General features: G+C 53.7%; 1 protein-coding gene across 4 annotated transcripts in view; it reads right to left on the reverse strand.

The window, feature by feature from the left end:
- C3H4orf50 (chromosome 3 C4orf50 homolog) overlaps positions 1–23,628 on the reverse strand; it is a 120,913-nt gene that overhangs the window by 49,588 nt on the left and 47,697 nt on the right. For 3 of the 4 annotated variants that reach the window (XM_070506258.1, XM_070506260.1, XM_070506257.1), the window contains 3 exons: positions 21,913–21,961; positions 19,767–19,888; positions 12,523–15,572 (listed from right to left, as the gene is read on the reverse strand). In XM_070506258.1, the coding sequence (XP_070362359.1) occupies positions 15,333–15,572; positions 19,767–19,888; positions 21,913–21,961 (411 nt within the window). In that variant the 3' untranslated portion in view covers positions 12,523–15,332. The remainder of the gene's footprint in view (positions 1–12,522; positions 15,573–19,766; positions 19,889–21,912; positions 21,962–23,628) is intronic. The other variant, XM_070506259.1, reaches the window with a different exon arrangement.

Here is a 23,628-nt window from a genome sequence, read left to right on the forward strand (position 1 = left end):
GCCCGGGCCTCCTGACTCCTTGCAGAGCCTCTCTCTCCAGCTCAGCAGCTTCTATTAACCATTTGATGGAGACTTGAATTTTTCTTGAGGATGTACTATGGGCTGGGCCCTGTGCTGGGCTCCGGCTGGCCCTGGCCAGCGGAATCTCCAGTATGTGTTCATATACCCTGCTGGTCATTCTGCCCTCCCGGCCCTCAGCCCCACCTATTTTCTGGGCCCCAGGAAGCCAACCCCTAAAGATGACCCCAGGAGGCTGACCCCTAAGGATGACCCCAGGAGGCTGATCCCTAAGGATGATGCCTCCCTTGGTCTCTGGCTTCCAGTTTGGTTCAGCCAATGAGAGGCACGAGGAGGCTCTGGAGAGAGGGAGGGAGGAGGTTTCAGAAGTTATTCTCAGCCCCATCAGAAGGTGCAGCAGAGGCCCGGCTCCTCGACCACAGCCCACTCTCACGGGCCGCAGGGGTGGCAGCGCCCTCTCCTGGCTCTGAGCCCTCGGGGGGTAATGGCTCTTATCATTCTCTGTTCCCTCTCCCTGCCCCCAACAGCAAGTACACCCTCTTCAATCCTCCCCTTGGGGATGTCGCCTCTTTCCTGCCGGGACCAGTTTGTAAGATGAAGCAGTCAAGCTGTACCACCTCCGAGACTTGACCTTCCTTTTCCTATTGACCCAGTTCTACCAGCGGGAGAGTTTCGTGGTCCAGCCCCTCCGGGGGTGCAGGTAGATGGAGAAGCACTCCATGACCATCGCCTCTCGCCCCCTGGAGTGGGGGAATGCAGCCAGGTGGGATACACGGATGGAATAGGAAGCTCCTGCAGGATAAGGCCTAAGTAATTGTGATGTGTGGGGCAGCTTGGAGCAAAAGAATGAGGCATCCAGAAGTAACCAAGTGAACCAAGCCACCTGTTGAAACAGCTCTCGGCGGAACGCAAGCTGCCAGCAGTGACAGCCAGGCACTTTGTGCCCAAGTGACAGATGGGAAAACAGAGCGCCCGAGAGGCTCAGGAGCGTCCTGGTGACTGTGAGAGGCGGGGCAGCTGGTCTGTCTGAGGCCAGGCCTTGCCCGCACTGCAGCCCTGGGACCTCCCACATCTGACAACTGCTGGACCTTCCCTCATGTGTCCTCTGAGGTCCTGGTTGCTCCAGTTGAAGCCCCACATCCAGGCTCTAACTTAACACTCCCCTGTGTACGGGGAGGGGAACCACCCCAGGCACACCGGCTGCATCTGTCCCTCTGGGGCCGGACAAACTCAGGACTGCTTTACCGCTTCCAGCTTTAAAAAACTCGACCTAGAAAGTCTAAGAGTGTGAGCTCTCAGCCTGGCCAGCAGGGACCCATGACAGCCACTGACCTTCACCACCAGCTACCACCGCATGAGAGAAGGTGAAGCCTGATGTCCCCATCAAAGCACCTCCTCCAGGATCCCCACCTCTGTGTGCCACGGGACCTGTTCATACCCCTGTGACTCCAGTCACTTTGTCTCTCTCCCCTTCCAGTCTATGATCACTCAGGGGCAATGCTTCATCTTTGTAACCCCAGCAAGCACCCAGAGCATGCGGTCAGCAAACATCAGGGAGGGTGTGAGTGAATGAATGAATAAATGAGTGAGTGAATGAATGAGTGAGTGAGTGAGTAAATGAATGGGTAAATGAACAAGGGAATGAGTGAATGAATGAGTGAATGAATAAGTAAGTTGAGTAAGTGAGCAAATGAGTGAGTGAATGAATGAGTGGATGAGTGAGTGAATGAATGGGTGAATGAGTGAGTGAATGAATGACAGTGAGTGAGTGAAGGAGTGAGTGAGTGAATGAATGAGTGAGCAAGCAAGTGAGTGAGTGAGAATAAATGAGTGAGTGAAGGAGTGAGTGAGCACTCATGCAGCATGTCAGCTTTGGAGGTGACAAAAACTAAATAAACAGAATAACTGGATAGTCGGCGAGGGGAAGGTCTCTTGGAAGGAGTATTCCAGCTAATAAATGAAGACGGAATGACGGGATATCTTCCGTTTGTAACGGCTAATGAATTCAGGAATATGAGCATTAGCGGATGCCAACATCACCAAAGAAGAGACAGCCAGACACGTGCCCCCGGATGGAAGAACATAACACCACTTTAAAAGAGTCTAGAAAAAAGGCCAACTGAGCCCGGGTCATATCAAACCTCTAGGTCCAAGGGCCAATTCAAGGACGCACAGAGGACAGAGCAAGATGGAAAACACCAGCAGGGGATACAACCAGCAAGTGTCTGCATGGGAAACTGTGGGACAAGCATCCTGCTACCTTCAACAGAATATGCCAAGAAAGCAAAGAGTAGGAGGGGAACCTACAGATGAGAGTTAACAGACACACGGCAAGTGTCCGTCAACGGAGGAACGATGAACAAAACGTGGTCTCTGCAGTCCTGCGCCGCATGCTGATGCTTAAGTCAACAACAGGTCGCGTAGACGATGGTGTTCCCGTAAGATCAGTGCCACACAGCCTAGTGTGCAGTAGGCTGTACCACCCACGTTTGTGTAAGTGTGCTCTGTGATGTTCCCACAATGACAAAATCACCTAACGAGGCATTTCTCAGAAGGTATCCCCATCGTTAAATGACACGTGACTGTACGTACAGTGGGATACGATTCAGCCTTAAAAACGAAGGACGTTCTAGACAGGTTACAACACGGATGAACCTTGAGGACATCATGCTAAGAGAAATAAGCCAGTCACAAAAGCACAAGCATTGTACGATTCCACTTAATATGAGGTACTTAGGAGTTGTTAAATTCACAGACAGAGAGCAGAATGGGGGTACCATGGGCTGGTGGGGGCAGGGAAGGAGAAGTTCCTGTTTAATGGGAATGGAGTCTCTGTTTGGGAAGATGAAAAACTTCTAGAGATGGACGGTGATCGTGGTTGCACAGCAACGTGAACGTGCTTAATGCTTAAAATGGTAAATTTTACGTTATGTATATTTTATCACAAAAAAGACGGACCAGTCAATCACAGTGTGAAGACTTTATTTAGATCCTGATTCCAACAAACTGCCAAGAAAAGATTTAACTATAAACTTATAAGATAATTAGAAACTCGAACACTGGGTATTTGATGAAATTAGGGAACCATTTGAGGTGTGATAATGGTATGGTGGCTTTTTAAAGTATTTATGAATTAAGTGATAAGTTGTCTCATTTTACTTCAAAATAGTATGTGTGGGGGGAGGTGGGTGGCGTACAGATGAAACAAGATTGTTCTTGAATCGATACGAAGCTGTTGACACTGAGTGACTGCCACACGAGAGCTCCTTTTATTATTCTGTCTGCTTTTGCAATTGTGGAATTTTTCCATAATAAAGTGTTTTCCGAGATGAGGTTTAATCTCAGTTCTGCCTTTTCCTAGCTGGCTTTCTTGGGCAAGCTACTTCACCTCTCTCCTGCATCAAGTAGTTTTTCACCTGCTCCGAGAAGCCTTGGGTGATGGCCTCCTGTCTACAGCCCTTCTCTTCCTCCACAGCATTCATCACGACTCGAAATCGCACCATATGTGAATCTGGGTGTAGCCTTCCTCGCCCCTCTGGCTTCTTCAGAGCTGCATCTCCTACAGCAGGATGACGTCTGGCACGTACGAGATGATCAATAAGGATTGCCCAAATGAGTGAATGCCTCAGTCATCTATAAAATTAAGGAAGGAACAACCATCCCTCTGGGTCCACGTGAGCATGAGTGAGAGGAAGCACGGCCCCAGGGCCAGCACAGAAGAGATGCTAATTTAGCATGAGTCCCCTTTTCTTCTCTCCATCTTAAAAGCAACACATGCTTTTCTTGCACTTTATCTTCCTGAACCCACAACTTCTGGCTGAATGACTGTCTTGGTGTGTGTGTGTGTGATGGTAAAAAACACATAACACAAAACTTACCTTTCTTTTTGAGGAAGATTAGCCCTGAGCTTATTACTGCCACCAATCCTCCTCTTTTTGCTGAGAAAGACTGGCCCTGAGCTAACATCCGTGCCCATCTTCCTCTACTTTATATGTGGGATGCCTACCACAGCATGGCTGCTCAAGTGGTGCCATGTCCGCACCCGGGATCCGAACCGGCGAACCCCAGGCCGCCGGAGTGGAATGTGCGCACTTAACCACTGCACCACCGGGCCAGCCTCAAAACTTACCATTTTTCAGTGCACAGTTCTGTAGTGTTAGCTAGACATATTATTGTGCTCTGTACCCAGTGAACAGCAATTCCCCCATCCCGCCCCCGGAAGCCACCATTGCACTTCCTGTCTCTATGAGTCTGATGACTCCAAGGGCCTCATATAAGTAGAATCATACAGTATTTGTCTTTTTGCGACTGGCTTATTTCACTCCACACAACGTCCTCAAGATTCAACCATGTTGTAGCCTGTGTCAGAATGTCCTTCCTTCTTCAGGCTGAATAATATTTCATTGTGTGGACCAGTCCCATTTTCCTTGCCCATTCATCCAGAGATGGACACCGGGATCGCTTCCACGCCTTGGCTACTGTGCATAGTGAACATGGGAGAGAAGATATCTCTTTGAGGTCCTGATTTGAATTCTTCTGGATAAATGCCCAGAAGCGGGGTTTCTGGATCATCTGGTAGTTCTATTTGTAACTTGTTGAGGAAACTGTCTGTCTTTGGACTAGAACGAGAGAGTCCCTCCAGAGTGCTGGGTCCCTGAGGCTGCGACATGGGCAAAGCCCTCACCCCTAAGGTACAACAGTGCGTGTGGGAATGTGATTACTTAAAGCGGCTCAGAAACAAAGGGAGGAGGTTGAATCGGCAAGAAATGGAATTACCCAGCTGAACGACTCGGTGAAAGCCCCTGGGGTTTCAGCGAGCGCGGGCTGCGCCTGCGATGCGGGCAGGTGCAGAAGGCCCTTGTCTCCCAGAAGGGCCAGGCTCCTAAAAATGACCCAGGTGAGAAGGAGGGCGGTGGAAGACTTTGAGGCCTTTTAAGGGAAAAAAGGTTGGGAGAAAAGAGGTTGTGAGTAAACCTATGAAAACCCATACACAGATTTCTACGAGTAACGAAGAGAATGGCAAGGAAAGCAGACGATGTAAAGAAAACACCGCCGGCACGTCGGGTGGACGGGTGGAGGCTACACCCTTGTTCCACAGAAGCTTTCAGGTTCTTTCTGCCTTACGTTGTCATCAAGCTGCCCACGACTTTGCTCTGTTGTGTTGCTAACAGCACGAACGGGGAGGCCATGCTGGGCGTGTCTGTCCCTGAATCCAAATGCTCCATGCCTTCCTGATTTATAACCCAAGAGTTGGTGCTACTGAAGCAGAGACCACAGATGCCAATCCCATGGTCACTTCCCACTTGCTTTTTAGTAACAGGACACTAATTTGGTTTGGAGTTCCACATGTCCAACTAAAAGACTATGTTCCTGGTTTCCCTTGCAGCTAAGTGTGAATGTATGACCAAGTTTTGCACTTGGGAAAATATCAGTGGAAGGTGCCTTAAAGGGTTCCTTAAAGAGAGTCACTTCTCCCACCACCTACCACCAACAAAATCCTATTTTCCGCTTCCTGGAACTTGCACTTGATGGCTGACACTCCAGCAGCCATTTTGTATCATGTGGGGACTTTGAGAATGGCAGTCTTGAGTTGAGATGTTGGAGGACACAGAAGAAGCTTGATGTCCCTGGAACCCCTGTGAGACCCCAGAAGCCCGTCCCTGAGGCAGACAGAGAAGCTTCTGTTTAATTTAAGTCATCACTATTTTGGATTTCATAATGCGCAGCCAAATCCATTTTTAATGGAAATGCCCTCCCCTGCACGTTAGGTCCATCCTAGTCACAGGGTCACAGGGGGACTTGGAAGCTTAAGACTAAAAACCTTGAGTCACCATTATGTCAACGACCCTGGTTTTTTCTAACCATCCTCCCAGTAGTCAGGGCTTACAGCCCAGGCTCTGTCCCTGATAACTTCCTGCCAAACTAAGCCATCGGCCTTCCTTACACTCTTCCAGTCCCTCCCTCCCCGCAGGAGCAGGAAGGAGCGCTGTTCTCTGGCCTCCGGAAGCTTCCATGCAATGAATGATGTCATTCTTTCCTTTCCCCATTCCTGCTGCCATGCTCTGGGGCTCCCTCTTCCTGAAAACCCCAGCTCACCCTTTTCTCATTATTCCCACAGGAGCGACTCGGCTGTGTGGACTAAGGCTCATTGCTGTGGCTGATGACAAGCAAGGCTGCGCGCACTGAGGGGCAATTACTGGGGGAGGGGTTGTCGTGCGTCCTCTCCACGTTGTGTTTACTGCACGCATACAAATTGCACTTACACGACACACGCCCGTACCCCATGGAAAACCTTCCCCCGAATCGCAAACCACAGAAAGAGCACCACACAGCGTGGGAATCAGGAGTCGCAGGCCAGCTCCACCCCTGACTTCCTGCGTGACTAAGGGAGCCGCTCTCCCCATCTGTGAGCCTTGGTACCCTCAACTATAAAGCGAGGGCACACCAAAGCATCACCTCATTTTATCTCACTGCCTCCAAAACTGCCAACTGAAGTTTTCTCTGTGCTAGTGAGCATCTTCTTCACAAAATACAAATGTCCCTAGAAACTATAAGTCATTCACCACGTAGTATGAAATAGTCAAAACAGTAAAACTATACAGTAAAGCCACCTGCACTGGGGCAATGACCATTCCAGTGGAGAGGGGAGGGTTATGGTTATGAAGTAAGGGAAACCATGGTGTGACAAACTGAGGCTCAGATAGGTTATGTCACCTTAGATCCCATGGCTAGTTAGTGACAGATCTAGTAGTCAGGTGCCAAATAACAGCATTTCAGTCAACAGACTGCATATACGACAGTGGTCCCATAAGATTAGTACCACACAGCCTAGGTGTGTAGTGGGCTGTACCATCTAGGTATGTGTAAGCCCACTCTGTGATGTTTGCACAACGATGAGATCGCCTAACAACACATTTCTCAGAAGGTGTCCCCGTCGTTAAGGCACATGCGGCTGCTTTGGTTTTCCAGTCTGTCTCGTTCCAAGTCGCGGTCCGTTACTCCGCAAACCAACACTCGGAGAATGACCTTCACGATATAAGAAATACAAACACGATGCTGAGAAAAGACGTCACTTTATCTAGAAGGTGAAATTTACGGTCCTAATGATCACGGCTCAGATAAAGCGTCGGTATCAAGTGAGCTGAGACAGACGGTGTGTCAGAAATACAGCCCCACCACTGGAACAGCTTCACAGATGAAGAGCGAGTCCGACGTCCCCCTGCCCTGCCGCCCTCCCCACCCCTGCCTCCGTCTCCATCCCTTCCAGTAACGTCTTCACTCTCTGACCCTCCCTCCTTCTCCTCCAGGCCCCCTGCAGTCCGTGGGCCCTTTCCTCCCACAGCAGCTGATGGCAACGTATCCGGTAGGAGGAGCGGGGGAGGGGAGGGGTGCTGGGTTAGAATCCAGCCCCTGCTCCGCTCGCCTCTGAATCGTTTCCTTCTATCCCTCCACCCACAAAGCAAAGATGAGAAGGACGGCAATATTTTCTCATCCGACAGAGTCTGCACTAGAGACCAGAGACAATACAATACGTGCTGGGAAGCACCGCTGAAAGGAAACTGAGCAACTAATTCATGCATTCATTCAACAAACACTTATGGAGCCCCTAGCAGGTACCAGGCGCTGTTCTAGGTACTGGGGATGCAGCCGAGAAAAAACCAGTGTTGGGGGTGGTAGGACGCGGTCGGATCCTGGATACATTGCGAAGGCAGAGCTGACGGGGTGTGCTGATGTGGAGATGCGCGCACACACACACACACACACACACACACAGGAGAGGGGAGAAGGAGGAGGAGGGGGAAAGAGAGAGAACAGGAGTTCAGCTCAGCCTTTGCTCTCCTGTACTCCAGCGGAAAGCCGCAGGAAGCCAGCGCCATCACACCTCGGGTTCCTGGAAAGGCTGGCGGAGCGCCCGGAGCCTCTGACGGCGGGAGGCAGAGCGGGACCAAGCACGGGAGGGCAGGCAGAAATCCGTGCATGAAGTGGCCGGACCTGGGGTCCCTGACCCCGCTGCTCAGCCGGGCCACCGCCTCCCTGCCCTGGCTGCCCGTGGGAGGTCCCAGAACTGGACATCGGGACACCCATCCCTCCCATGCCACTTCCCTCCCCCAAGGAAACGTTGGGGAAAATATTCCAAACTTCCTAAAAGATCAAGTGCTGAAGGAAAAAGCCACTTGGGGTTAAGAGGCATCGTAAGCTCTGTTCACCGCAGAGGACCAGGTCCAGGTGGCCGGAGAATGAATTCCAAGGAGGACGTGGTAGCAGTCGAGCTGGGCCTGCTCAGCGGAACCCTAGTCCACCTGCAGACCTGAGAGTGTGCGAATAGATTCTGAGGTCGCTGAGTGTGGGTTGCTTCATTGTGCAACAGCCGATTGCTGTTAATCAGCTGAAGCCACAGCCGATTAACACAGAGAAGTTAAGTGACTCACGGAGGGACACACAGCTGTTAAGCAGCAGCCCTGCGACTTCCTTGTCCAGAGCTCCTTCTCTCCCTCGGGCTGGGGCTGGGGAGGAGTAGCAGTAAGCCCCCAGGATGCAGGGCTCAGACTATTTTGGGGTAAAAGGAAGGAACTGTGGCCTTGTGGGCAGCAGTATCCTCATCACACCAGGGAGCAGGGAGCACCAGCCCACGCGGGACTGCTCCTGGCCTGGTCCTGGGAGAGTGCGGGGCTCTGAGGTAGACCCCAAGGTGCATGGGCAAGCTGGAGGGCTGCCCTGGGGAGCTCTTGGGGGCACCCTGCCTCCCCCAAGACCCGCCGGCCTCAGCTTGCTGACGTGACAGCTCTGAGTCTGAGACAGCAAAAACCAGGCACTGGGGCTACACGGAGTCTTTGTGCAGAATCGCAAAAAGATATGCTCCAGGTCATCACAGCCTGCTGGCCTCTGTGTGAACTAAAAGGTGCCACTTCCTCCAGGTAGGAGGCACAGCCTTTTGGCAAAAAGAGCAGGGCTGGATTTCACCCAGCTTTGTCCCTGGGCCAGATGCTTTGTCCAGTACACAATCTGAACAACCAGACACAGCAGACCCTGGAAGAGTGGGGAGGGTGCCTGTTTGGCTCCTGCTGCCTGACAGTGAGCTCCACCGCTCCCATCCCCCAGCAGGCATGCATTGATCCTACTCTGCCCACCTCGCACCAGGACAACAGCATCAGCACACAGTAGGCCCGCAGCAGTTGGTGTGTCCAACGAATAAACCAGCAGTAACGACAGGGAGTTGTCTACTTGAGGCCTCTGGGACTCACCCCATCGGCTTCTGTCTGCAGCCTTCCCCTCATGTGTGTGTGGTGGAGGACGTTGATTCTGGGGTCTGGGCCAGCGTGAGGCAAACACCAGGGCGCCCCAGTCCTCGGAGGGGGATGCAAGAAGCGGCAGCAGCCGCTGCAGGCAGTGAGCACCCAGCTCCCCCAACTGTCCCTCCTCCAGCCTGCACCTGCTTCCTGCCGCCAAAAGGCTCTCAGCCGCCAGCAGACAGAGCTGCTCGTCCTGGAGCTGGGCCCTGGAGGGCTCGGGGGCCCCAGGGAGCGCTTGGCTGAAACTCACAGCGAGGGGAGAACTGATGTGCAGGTGTTGGGGAGGAATGTGGAGGAGGGGGTTGGGAGGAGGAGTGGAGGGCAGTGAGCTCCAGGCAGTAAATGGGGAGATGGGGCCTCCCTGAGCTGCGCAGCGTGGCAGACGGGAGGGCTCTGAAGCATGGCAGAGACGCGCTGGTTCCGAGAGCGTGGCCCCCATGAGCCGAGGAAGCTTCTGCTGGAGCTGAGGCCTCTCCCTGTTCTCATCTGGAAAGGGCGAGTGATGCTGTTCAGCCCAAGGGGCCCCGAGGGGCTCCATGAAGCCAGGCATGGACCCCTGCACAGGGACAGGCAGAGGCCAGCTTTGGACAGATGTTCCTTCCCCTTCCTGAGGTTGTGGAGGTGTGCTGTCAGGGACACGAGTCACCACTTGTCCCCTGATCACGATTTCCCTCAGAGCTGGAAGGAAAGTTCTTCAGATCTGTTTCTTTTTATTGAAAAGTCAGTGCCCTGAAACCCACGTTATTCCCCTTTCACCTTGGCTACCAGGAAGCTCAGACCTCATTTTTCCATTTGATTGTCACAGCTGCCCATAGCCTCAGTGTCCAGCATAATTATTCTCACCTTTCCCCTCTTCAACTACTACTTGACCTTATGTTTTCACTCTTCTGCAATACAGATCTTTTTATTGTGTCTGTGTATTTTATTTTAAGTCTCTTTAACTCCTTCTTGGAAGTAGAGAGGGACCTACATAGGATGCTTGGGGGGATGGATTAAAGGGGTACAGGCGTGAGGCCCTGTGTGCCAGGCACTGGGATTTGAGCTCCAACAGAAAGAAAATTGATTTCAGAGGCAGAGCCAGACAGACTGGGGCCTGACTCCCGGCTCCACAGTCTGGGCATCCGTGAGCCTCAGCTTCCTCAGGTGCAAAACGGGGACAAAGCCCCAGCCCTTGCAGGCTGCTTGGCAAGGAAGCTCAGAGACACAGTACGGTAAAGCCACGCGCGTGCCCAATGCCGGGGGGGCGGGGGGCACTGTGTCCTGGCCTGGGAAGACGGATGCCACCTGTATCAGATTCGTTCACTTAAAAAAGGAGCAAACGAAGTCAAAAGGACTGGCTCGCACAGCAGAAACGAGCTTTCTTCCAGATAAACACACAGGGACTTTAGGAAATGGAAGACCCCCAGCCCAGCGCGCCTCCACGTGGAAGAAGAAACCCTCAAAGGCATGGACAGCTTTTCAGAAGGAGGCAATGAGAGGACCAGGGAGCTTCAGGTACAGAGAAAAGCTCTCACCAGGTTCCTTACAGCCCCTGGAAAGACGGCCTTCGGAGCCTGCGTGCAGTGCCATCGCTTTACCTTAGTCTGTCACCCCACCCTCCTCATGAGTGGCGTCCGCCTGAGCGGGGTCCCCCTCCGCGGCCCCAGGCCGCCCGCGTTGCTGCTACGGCTCCTTGTCACCTCGCCTTAAGGGACTCTTTTTCATTCTGCTTTTCAGAAAGCACCTGCACGGAGATCCGCAGCGGTAGCCTGTCCCAGGGCCTCTCTGGGGCGCTGCGCGAGTACTAACCTGCTTACTCCTCACAGCCACGCTAGGAGGTCGGTATCCCCACTCTGCAGACTAGGAAACCGAGGCACAGATTAGGACCGACGTGAGGGAAGGGCTGAAACCCAGTGCCACGCAGCGTGTGTGTGCTCAGCCCCGCCCAGACCGTGACTGTCCCTCGTTGGGTCAGGAAGCAAATGCCTGTATTTAACTCTGGCCCCCCACTCAGACACCCCCTGGTGAGGGCAGGGCCCCCGTCCAGCTATTTCACTGCTTAAAACCACACCGGTCCCACTGTACGGGCTCAAAAAGTAAGAGCTGAATTGAGTCAACACGTCAGAGGGTAGGTGTTGGGGGGACCGTGGGCAACAGGGACCCCCAAGCATTGCAAGTGGGAGCAAAAACTGTACAACCTGGAAATGGGGCGGGGAGTGGGGGTGGCCAGGTCCTCTGCTTTGACCCGGCACTTCTCCTTCCAGGAACCCACCGTCAGATGTGTGCACACACGTGTGAAGAGCTGTGTGTACGAGCATCTCCAGGGCAATACCAGTTTCAACAGCAAAAGCCCAGAAGCAACACAAACATCCGTTGAAAAGGGACTGGAAAATCCACACAACGGAACACAACGCCACCGTCCAAAAGATGAAGGAGAAGCTACGCTCTGAGGCTGAAGGATCAGCAAGATAAACTAGATGAGAAGCGGAGCGGGGGCAGAGCGTGGGTGCCCGTGTGTGCCTGTGCGTGACTGCAGAGGACACAGGACGTCCCTGGGAGGATTCGTAAGAAGCTGGGCCTTTGCCTCTGGGAAGGGAACCGGGAACAGAGTGGGAAGGACTCTGTGCTCCTGGATTCGGAAGAATGAATGTTTGACCGACACTAAAACCACACGAGGAAGTCACAGCGGGATCACGGAAAGAGAGCGCCTTCTGCTCAGGGATTACAGAAAGTCATGGACTTGCACCGCCATTTCCTACCCGTGACCGCACCCCAGGCCTTTGTCCATGTGGTTGCCCCTTCCTGGCTGACCCCTGCTGGTCTCCAGGGCCCATCTTAGTTGGCACTTCCTCCAGGAAGCCCTCCCAGACCCCTCACTGGTCAGCGTCCACTCTGTGCCCCTGGACCCTGTGCTCTCCCTGCCAACCCCTGCTCACACCATGTGCTCTTGGTCTATCTGCCTCTCTAGGAGCCTGGAGGATGGGGACCTGGAGGGAGACCCCTGTGACCCAGCCTGCAGCCCCACCCCTGCCCCGGCAGGACTAGGAGAAGTATCTGCTGAGCAGGCACTCTGCCACACGAGGAACATCCCAGAAGGGCAGGAGCGTGAACCAGGCAGCAGGGAGAGAAACTGCACTGAGCACGCCTACCGCCTGGCCACGGGCCAGGCCAACGCTCTCACGTGATCTGCCAGAAAGCCCAGGGGGCCTTTGCGCGGTCATGGGGGTGCATTTACCTTGCTGGGCTCAGGGCTCCCGCTCGCTCCTCAGCGCCTGGTCAGGCGCGCCCCCAGGGAAGGCCACCATCGTTGCTCGCTGACAGCCCTCTGACAGATTGGTTTCCGCTGCAGGCCGCTGGGCTGGCCCATCTGGCTGGTCTCCAGGGGCCTGGGGTCACTCGGTGGCATTCCTGGCATGTGGGGCGGCTGCACCCAGCGCCTGCGTGCCGAGTTCTCACCTGCCCCCTCTTGGTCACCCGAGCACGTCCTGTCCTCCACTTGGGAGCATCAGACCAGGCTGGGCCTCGGCTGCACCAGGCCCACGGCGGGGGGTGGCAGGGGAACCCAGTGGCCCCTTCCGAGAGCTGGGGTCTACAGTCAAGGCAAGGAAAACGCCAGAGTCTGCCATGCACCGTCGCAGAAGCGCCCCTGGGGAATCAATGCACAAAGCAACAACCAGCTGAGGCGACCGCTGTGCCGCCCCAGGCGGGGTTCACAGCTTGGGCGAGTAAGTGGTTTCTGGTTTTCGAACCTGATTTATTGTGGAAGCGTCGGGTTACGCTGCAGAGATTGCCTTGGCTGCCTTGCATGGATTTTCCCAGGCCGCCTCTGCGCCAAGGACCAGAAAGTGAGCAGACGCAGGAGGGAGCGCTTAAGTGACAAGATGCCCAGCGTTCTAGCCTGGCGGGAGTGTCCTGAGACCAGAAATGGCCCCGGCTGCACCCAGCGGCTCAGCGCTGAGGCCCCGCTGGCTCTTCACCCCAACATCACCCGGCTCCCGTCCTCTCTTCAGCGTATTCCCAATGCTCAAAGCTAATGGCATTGTCCCCAGATAAAGGAAGAGAAGGGCCAGAGGAGGAGATCACAAACCAATGGTACTGGCCAGCTCTGCAGGATGCCGCACAATTGGCAATTTCGGGGGTGGCTATGGTGGTCGAAATTGCAAAAGCGATGACAGCAGTGGTTTCCAATCTGGGGGGTCCTTGAGCAGTGATGACGGGGCCACAGGGTTTCCAGAAGGTCCTGGATGATGGAGACGGACAGCATCTTCTTTATTCCCGTTTCCCACACTGATCCGAGGACCCGGCACTCACCCGGCCCTTAGTGCTAGATGCTTATTGAACAAATGACTGGATGGGTCCATTGGCAAAGTGTTCCAAAGATACGTGGATGGACACGGTGATGTGGATGGTCACACAGCCCCAGGGGCTCAGGAAGATGGGAGCAGCTCAGCGTGCTGCCACTGGCTCCATCACACGGCTGTTCTTATGAGTCAATGGCCCCGCAGTTTTCCTCAGAATAAATCCACTCATTTCTACCACTGGACTATGGTTAGTGACAGAAGGTGTCAACAGTAGGGGAAGCTGGGTGAAGGGTCTGCGAGGACTCTCTGCACTTTTCATTTCAACATACGCATTAAAACACATTAAAATACAACCTACATGCTCTGCCTATCACCCCAGGAGCCCTTGGCTCCTGTCCTGGCCCCTTCTTATCCTTACATGACAACCCTTCCAGGAGGGAGCAGCATTGGGAAGGAGACTGTGACCTTTCACCCCAGCCCCTCACCAGACCCTACCAAGGGGAGAGATGGTGTCTCTAACTGATGAGCCTGCACAAAGGTCTGGGCACGGGTGGCCCAAGCCCCCAAGACTCTCCTTCTGGGCAGCCTGCCCTCAGGATGGACACATTCTTCTTTCACCCCAGGTGCCCCCCCACTGGTCAGGGCACAGTCTTGCCCTCAGGGGAAGGAAGGGCGCTGGAGGGGGATGAGGCAGGGACCCTGCGGCTGGCTTAGAAGGGGCTGCTTGGCACACTCCTCCTCCAGTGGCACACCCGAAGTTCAGTTTCATGCCTCAGAGCCTTTGCACATGCTGTTCCCTCTGACTTTAACACCCTTCCCCACCTCACTCATGTGTTGAACATCTCTTTGGGCCTGGGGGCCCTGCTCAGCCCTTCCTTCCTGAATGCCTTGCATTCCTGGAAGCCAGGCAGAACCGGCCCTTCCCTTGGTCTCACGTACACGGCACGCGGTTATTGTTTACCTGTCTCTCTCCTGTTGCCCTGCAAGCTCCCGGGGCAGGAACCAACGTCGACCCACCTCTTTCGCCTTCACATCTTATTGCCTGGCGTATATTGGATGTCACAAATGTTTGTTGAATGAATGGACTTATTAGAAAGCTCGGATAGGTTTTAATGTTTTAAAATGTAAAACATATAATTACTTCAATCAAGCGTTTCATTTGGTAGGCAAAAATCTCTTAAAACATGGGGAGGGGCTCTGGGAGCAGGAAAATAACAAAACGGTCCTCCGTGGCTGACGACACCGGGAGCTGTGAGACGGGCCCAGGGCCTCCAAACCCCGGGCTGCTGCCGTGTGGGCTGGGTCATTCTTTGTGGCGGGGGCCATCTCGTGCACTGTAGGATCTTCAACAGCATCCCTGGCCTCTGCCCACTAGATGCCAGGAGCGGCTTCCCAGTTGTGACAACAGAAAATGTCTCCAAGCATTGCCAGTGCTGCCCTGGGAGGGCAAAACCACGCCCCTGGAGACGCGCTGGCCTGGTCGTTCAGTAGGTTTTGGGACAGCAAACATTCCCTCCGCTGCCTCGACACTCACCAGGCCCAGCCCCTCAGAACTCACCCGGGGCGCCTGGGACGTCTCGGAGCTCTGACAACGCGCAGGAAGCCCTGAGCCAAAGGCAAAACCACTTGCCACTGAATGAGGGCTTTGATTGCTACCAATTTCTTAAAGCGCTCTCTGAAGGTTCTGCTTCAAATATTTATGGAGTCTACGAAAGGCCCCGGAGAGGGAGTGATCCTATTAAATTTATAACTCCAGGGGTGATTTATGGACCTGGGAATTGCTGCAAATGCTTTGTCTAAGCTCTTTGTGGAAAGCCAGGATCCTCGCGGGGCTCAGGAGCTCAGAGCACAGTGGGCGGCCGTCGGCCGGGAGGGCGGGACAGGACATTCCATCTTTTTCTTGCAGACCTTGTGCAGGGAGTCCTGGTCGCACAGAGATGGGGCGTGGTCCAGCATCTGGCGTGGGCCCGGAGGGCAGGGGGAGCTGGGGGCAAGAGCATAATGAAATGGTCTCTGCTTCTGCATGTCTATATAGCCCCTCCGATCCCACACTCTGTCCAGGGGAGAGACAACAACGAAAGCCGACATTTACTGAGCACCTTCTGTGCGGGGCACCCAACGCCCCCCCATGCCCTGGCTCACTGCCTCCCCTGGCAGCCCAGTGAGTCACACGCCAGCATCCTCGGGTTAGGGATGAGGAACTGGAGACTGGGTGGGGGGAGGCCCTCGGCCCATGTCATCCAGCAGGTGCCTGACAGCCGCTGATGGGCATCCCCACAGAGTGGATGCCCTCTGTGAATGTCCTTGTTCCCAGTGACAAGAGATGGAGACCTTCCCATTGAAAGGAAATCAGTGTTTACTGGATGCCCACCTCATGCCCAGCACTGCTCAGGGCTCTCAGACGTGCTGTCTCACTCGCTTTCACTCCATGCTCCCAACAGGCCATTATCAGGCCCACATTACAGATAAGGAAACATTCACCTGTTTCAACGACCTTAAACAGCTTGCCTAAATCTATGAGGCTCTGAAATGGCTGGCGCAGTCTTCAAACCCGAGCCCAGCTGCATTCAAAGCCCCGCTCTGCCTGCATCTCCACCAGCGGCTCTTATACGTGTGTCAGCCCTTCACCAACAGAGTTTATCAAGCCGCTTCCCTGAAGATGACGCTCAGTGACAGGAGTCCCACGGACGCCTGTGCTCGGTCCCCTGGAAGGGTGTGACCAGAGTGTCTGTGCCTCACCAGTCAGAAAAGCGGAACGGACCACACTCCTCCAGTGGTCCCAGAAGGCAGTGACGGCGGGCAGTCCTCAGGTGCAGTGCCCTTGGCCTCGCTGGTGGAAGATGGCTGAGAAAGAGGCTGGCAGTGGAGGAGAGGAGCGGATGACCAGGGAGCACCTCCCTGTGAGCCACGCTGGACCAGCGCCTGCCCCCGGCTGCTCCCCATCCAGTGGGAGAGGCGGGCAGACAGACGTGCAATTGCGCTGCAGAGATCAGGCCAGAAGAGGGGCCCACGCAGGTGCCAGTGCAGCCCCCGGGAGGGGAGCACCAGCTGCACACTGAGGAGCCAGGCTCTCTGCACACGTCACTGCATAGAGTCTTGCGTGCACAGAATGCCACACCAACTTAAGGAGTCTGTGCTTCACCTTCAGCCAGATGCAACCACTGGCTTTGCAGGGAAGGGAGCACAATATCGGCAGTGTCATGTGGTTCAGCCTGTGACAGTGGACACTGAGCTCTGACGACGGGCCAGGCATCGTTCTAAGCAATTTACACACACTGATTCATTCAGTCTTTAACCCAAAGAGGTACGTCATGTTATTATCCGATGACACAGATGAAGAAACAGAGGCCCAGAGAGGTTAAGTGACTTGCCCAAGCCACAAAGCTAATTGGAGGCAGAAACAGGATTCAAACCCAGGCCGCATGGCTCCCAAGCCTGCACTGCTCAGCACTACGGTCTGCAGGTGAACACGGGGACAGGTGACGGGTCTCCAGGGGAAGGGTGCTATGCTCAGGCTTATGTGATAGAGGTTGAACACTTCTGCGATTGCTAAGGGCCTACCAGCTTTTTCAGGATATTTTTGTGTATTTTTAGGCTCCCCTCCCCTGTTTTGTCTTCTCTAAGCTCAACTGTAAAATACTATAATTGTAACGTGACAAATTTAGTTACCGTCCTTCAAAAATGACCTCATTTCGCTTCTAGGTCACCAATCCCGCAGTGCCTTTATTTAACAAGCTCGTTTTCACCAGAGGAAGCTCTTACCCAGAGCCAGCCCAGGCATCCGGCTCACAACCTGGTGCTCCGCTGGGCAGAGGGCGCGGCTCCCCAGCGCCCGTTACCACGGAACCACGGCGGCCAGTGAAAATGCACCGTGCAGACGAGGACCAGGTGCCCACACGACCTTCTAGAAAAACAGCTCAACAGCCCCGCTCTCTCATTCTTCATCCAACAAGGCCTTTCTGAAGGCCTCCGTGGGCCGTGTAAAATGTGGGAACAAAAATGTCTAAACTGACGTTCTGCCATCACGCCACAAAGAAACAAAGTCTGCTCTAGACCTGAAATTGTGTTCAATAAAGGGAGCGCTTTCGTCCAGTGGCGTTTGACGTCTGTGGTGGTAACTGAAGGAGGGTGAAGAACAATTGAGAAACTTGGAAGCATAAGAGTATTAGAAGGTGCTCTGGTTCACCGTGCGTTCAGGGCGGGCCCTAACTATTGCCTCAAAGCCTTGCCCTGGGTTTCTGGCCAGTCTCGCCTAGAGCAGACATGCAAGGGTTTTTTTCTTGCTCCAGATTGGAACATCCAGGGAGGCAGGAGGGCCCGCCCTCACCCCCTCAATGAGGGCCCAGCACGATCTGGCCGCGTAATGCCCAGGGTGCCAGCTCCAGGGCCAGGCTGCCCGGGTTGGAAGCCCCGCTCCACCCCTTACAAGCCGTGAGAGCTGGAGTCAGCTAAACTGCATCCATGGGGCTCCTCTGGACCTCTGCTCTTCTCACAGGTGAAGTGGGGCTGATGCTGAGCTCCGTGCCGGGGGCTAGGCGTGAGTACTAGAAAAGCTGGTAAAAGCCCGGCACACAGTAAGCCGTCAAGAACGGGAGAGGGCGTTTTCTTTCTCACTGTTGCCCTAACCCACATCATCATTACGAGCTCCTGCGTCACAGAGGGTGCAGCCGCGGTTAATCGCTGCAGTCCCCCCTACTTCAGGAGCACTCACCCCTCTGTCTTCCTGGGTCTTGTTCCCCTCGTCTAGAACGCCTTCTACCTGCTGATGCTAAGGTAGGGCAAAGATCCAACGTTGGGGGTGACATTCCCAGAAAAAGATCACAGCCGGAAAGAAGTTCTTATTACTAGGCAATAACACTGTAGACAAGTCATTTAAAATGAAAGTCATCAATCAGAAAAAAACTTTACGAAGGTCAGTAACAGTAGCTGTCATTTATCGAATGCCTCCCTGTGCCAGGCAGTAAGATAAGTCCTTCACGTGCATAATGCCACTGAATTGTCCCAGCAACCCTGAGAGGTAAATATTGTCTCCACTTTTTAGATAAAAAAAATGAATGGAAGCATGGAGACAGGAGAGAAACCACCGGGATAAAAGGTGAAAGAAAAATAATAATAGGTTGAGATAAAGTGCCAAGAATAAGCTCGGTCTCTTCCTGAGTCACGGCTGGGTTTCTCTTGAGCACCTCTTACGGCCCAGGCACACCCTCAGCCCCGCTGCCCTGATTTCGCCCAGGAGGCAGGACCAGCCCCATTCTGAGATGCAGAGTCAGGCACAGACGCACTAACGACTTGCCTGACATCAACTGAATTAGGGCTACGACTTGAATTCAGGTCCGTCAGACTCCAAATCTCAGAAGCCAAGTAAGTTTTCTCTGGGAAAACAGAGTGCGGCTCTGGCTCTGACTGATTAGGACATTTTGGACCAAACTTCCAGTGGGCATGACTAGAAAAGCTGGACAAAATGTGACAAAACATCTGAGAGCTGCCGAGATGGTGAGGATTTGTGGGACTAAAACTGAAAAGCGGAGAGAAGCCAGGAGGAGGGGACACAGCCTCTGAGGCCACATTTCCCCTCAAGGCGATGGCAGAGCCTGTGCGTGACAGTGGCAGCTGAGACGTGGAAAGCTGAGCCGAGCTTGGACAGCCTCAAGGGGCTGACCGAGACCAAGGGGGAGGGCCTCTGTGGGTACAATGGGCTTTGGGTCTGGACCCTGGAAGGTGACGCCCTAGGAGTAAGAGTGACCAAGATAAAGCAGACCTCGTATGTCCTGAACTCATCTCCCAGTCAGTTCCACGGTGAGGAACGGTCTGCCCTGGGCTAGCTGCCTGCCAGAAGCTGAAGGACATCCGCTCTGCATGGAGACACGGTCAAGCAGAACCTCCAATTACGTCTTCAGGTTTCCACACAATGTCTAGCCCTCAATGAAAAATAACCAGACACGGACCACATGGATAGACCCAAACCACAAATTCAAACACAGACAATAGAAAGAAACCAGGGTGGGGGGAAGCCGGGGGGCCTTCTGGTGTTGGTGATGTTCATTTACTGGTGGTGGATGTGTGTCACCGTGATAATTCATTGAGTCATAAACATAGGAGTTGTACCCTTTTCTGTATGTGTATTACACTTTCATTTAAAAAGTTTATTTAAGAAATTAGGTGACTGACATCCTCTCACCTTCAAAGAATTCGGTCCAGCTGCCTGTGTTGGCTCCTCAGCCGCAGGAATCGGCCAGGACTCTGAACACAATGGTCTTTGGAGGACGCCGTCCATTTCGGGATCCAGGACGCATTTTTGAGCTGGAAGAGAAGATTCCCAGTCAAGCCTCAGCGGAGAAATCTATTCTGAAAATCTACAAGTCTCTGAGCCTTGTAATAACCTTCTACATCCTCTTGCTGTTGCCCAGGTCACTCCCAGATCCCCACAGCCCAAGACAGGGGTCCACTCGGATGCCGTGGACTCTCCCAGTGCCTCCTCCATGGCCTCTGACGGAACTGTCATGGTCTGGGTGTCTTAGAAGACTGCCTGCCCGCCTCACTTTTCCCTCCCCGGCTGCCAGATCCATTGCACAGGGGCCACCCCCGTGCAAGCTGACTCATCCTGTAAGCCCCACAAGCCAGCCGGGGTCTAGCACCCGGCAGCCTTCCAGAAATGTCGAATGAATAAGTAACTCAATCAGTCTAGTGTGTTTCCTTCTTTTAAAGGGAGCGAGCTGAGCCCAGAGAAGGGAGGAGACCTGCACAAATTAGAGGCCGAAGTGGGACCAGCTAGAATATATGCCCCTCCAACTGTGAAAACAGAGGCCAACACAGGCTGCAGGGGTGGAAGATAAAGTTACAGGGGGAAGGCCCATCCTGACCAGCGAGAGACTGAGGACACATCTCTCTTGTCTATTGACGCCCTATATGTGCCAGGCACTAGACACTCCTGAGAAAGGCAATGTTACTCTCCTTTTAAAGAGTTTTGGGCTCAGAGAGGTTACTTAACTCATCCAAGATCACACAGCTGGTAAGAACAGAATCTAGTAATAAGAGTTGCTAGATGAGCAGATCTCAAGAGCAGCTCACGGGGCTGGCCCAGTGGCCGAGTGGTTAAGTTTGCACACTCCACTTCAGTGGCCCAGGGTTCATCAGTTTGGACCCTGGGCATGGACCTACACACCGCTCATCAAGCCATGCTGAGGCAGCATCCCACACAGGAGAACTAGAATGACCTACAACTAGGATATACAACTATGTACAGGGGCTTTGAGGAGGACAAAATAAAGAGGAAGATTGGCAACAGACGTTAGCTCAGGGCCAATCTTCCTCACCAAAAAGAAAAGAAACAAGAACAGCTCAGTCACCTGAAGGTAACACCACCCATACTTTCTCTTTGTTTTTACTGAGCACCTGAAATGAACACAACCCTAAACAAATCCTTAGGAACCTCACCCCATCCCTGTGCTGATAGTATATTGCACTTGAACAGGGGAATTCCGTCTGGCCAGGTAGCATCTTAATTTTCTTTCTAATAATAATAATAACAGAGCAGGGACCGGCCCCTGGCATAGTGGTTAAGTCTGGTGCACTCTGCTTTGGTGTTCTGGGTTCGTGGGTTCAGATTCTGGGCACGGACCGACCCCACTCATCAGCCATGCTGTGGTGGCGTCCCACATATAAATTGGAGGAAGATTGGCACAGATGTTAGCTCAGGGCCAATCCTCCTCAGCAAAAAAAAATATATAAATATGTATATAATGGAACAAAAAGAGGAAAAAATATCACCCATGTTACTGTCTTTCTAAGGAACCACTGTTAGTATTTTAGTATCTCTCTAGCCTAAGTTACCAGTCAGACACAGACGTGCATGGACAGTTACATTATTGTGGTCAAACATTTCCTATTTTTTAAATTTAGTAGAATATCATAATTTCCATGCTAGCATATGGTGCTTATCAGCCTCACTTTAAGTAAGTATATAATATTTCATTGAGTATATGGGTTAATTATCAACACTGGAGATTTTCCCCCAAATTTTTCCCTATTATCAGTGCCCTGGCATGAATACCTGGCCACAGAGCTTTTCCACACATAGAATGGTTTACTTAGGACAAATCTCCAGGAGTGAAACCACAGGGCTGAGGAATTTGGCCATTTCTGTCATGCAGCATTTTTCCAATGAGTCCTCCCTAAGCTGTGAAGTGAGGAGGCAGCACCCAGTGGGCGGGAGTGGGAGAACGCGGGGTCCCAGTTCCCGATTGTCTGCACCCCGGTCAGGTCGTCCTGCCGGCTTGGCCCGTGTGCGAGCTCACAGGCTCTTCCTGAACGAAACTCACACTGACCTCTTACAGCTGCTGTCTTCTCAGACTCGGCATCCAGGTGGTGGCCTGTCTGGAAGAAAGGACATGTCAGCAGTTATTCTGCACGACACAGTGGGAGAAAGCCTTACGCAGACGACTAGCTCAGGAAGGAAGCAGGCCCACCCCGCTCCCTGCAGAAAGCGCACTCCAGGGTCAGACCCTTTCCTCCCCACGAGCGGGAAAACGCGGACAGGACCGCCCTCTGCCCACGAGCCTCAGGGGAGTCAGGATTCGCTCTTAGGGATTAAGGTGCAAGGACACATTTCTGTTTCCTTTACTCAAATTACGCGTCCAAACGGGGGACTGTGATCAATGTGTTTTAGCAACTTCTGTTAAAAGGGGGGAAGGGAGGGCAGCTGGACGGCGAAGGCCCAGGAGAAATTCTCTCCATGAGGTCCCGCCCACGCCGTGCCAGAGCTGGTCACGGAGCTGCACCTGGGCCCTGACTCAGTCACCCAGGAATTCAGGTCGGGCTGGAACCTGACTCCCCTGCACCACCGGGCAGACGAGCCGTCCTCCTGGGTCCTACAGTCTCACCCAGCTTGTAAGAGGGGATGCGGCCAGGGCAACCGAGCGGGGCGGCCCGGTGGCCCCCGATCAGTTGAACAAGTGCAACTGCTGGGGCTTCAAGGACGGTTAGAGTTGACTCCAGCCAGCAGCCCGGATCTTGCTTCCTCTCAGTCACTTCTGGTGGGGAAGGGGCCCTGAGTGCAGCGTCGCTGTGATCTCCCCCTTCCCCATCTCCAGGGCGTCCTCCACGGATTTGCACCGGCCACCCCCCTGCCTGGAAGACCCCTGCTCTCTGTTTCTCTCTCCGGTGAACTTCTATGTACACGTCAAGACCTAATTCAACTGCCCCTCCTCTGGGAAGTCTTCCCTGACTCCACCTGGCAGAGTTCAGCCACCTCCTGCTCACATAGCCACTCCGCGCTGCACTGTGACAGCTGGGCTCTGTGACTGTCCCTCTAGAAGGGGTTGATGGCTCCACTGACTAACACACAAAGGCATGGATTATGGCTCAACCCTCTTCTGACACTCGTGCAAGCACACCACCACATCGGGGAGCCTTCCGTACGAGGTGCAGCCCTGCTGTCTTAGAGCACTCTGCATAGATCCCCAGAATACTGTGTCTTCAAGTACCAGGACCGCTCATACCCCCGTGCCTTTGCACATGCTGGTCTCCCAGCCCCGAGGGCCTTCACTCCATCCTTCCAGCTATTAAAACACTTTTCTTTATCCTTCAAGGCCTAGTTTGGCCCCTTCCTACAGGAAGTCTCCTTCCCACCCACCCCCTCCTCTCTGCTCACCCTGGTGCTTCAGAGCAATACTTTTCCTTGCACCTGGGTTTAGAGTTCGTCTCATTAGCTGCAGACTCCTTCATCCTAAGGATGGGGCGTCACTGACCTCTGTATCCACAGGCAGCCTCATATGCACTAAACTGGCTCCCGGGGGGCACCCCGCATTTAGTGTGTGACGCTGGACCTCATTTACCCCCGGGGAGGCTCAGAGCCGGGATTTCTCAGGGGGAAGCCTGGCTCTGCCGCTTGCTGGTTCCCAGGTCTCGGCCAAGCCCGCTGAGCTCTCTGAGCCTCGCCTCTCCGTCTGCCGAGCGGAGACACTCACACACTCCCTGCGGGGTTGTGTCAGGAGGAGACAAGAACGAATGTCCACTAGATGCTGGCCACGGAGCGGCGGACA

This window comes from Equus asinus, chromosome 3 (genome assembly GCF_041296235.1).
Source record: "Equus asinus isolate D_3611 breed Donkey chromosome 3, EquAss-T2T_v2, whole genome shotgun sequence".
Classification (NCBI taxonomy): Eukaryota; Metazoa; Chordata; class Mammalia; order Perissodactyla; family Equidae; genus Equus; species Equus asinus.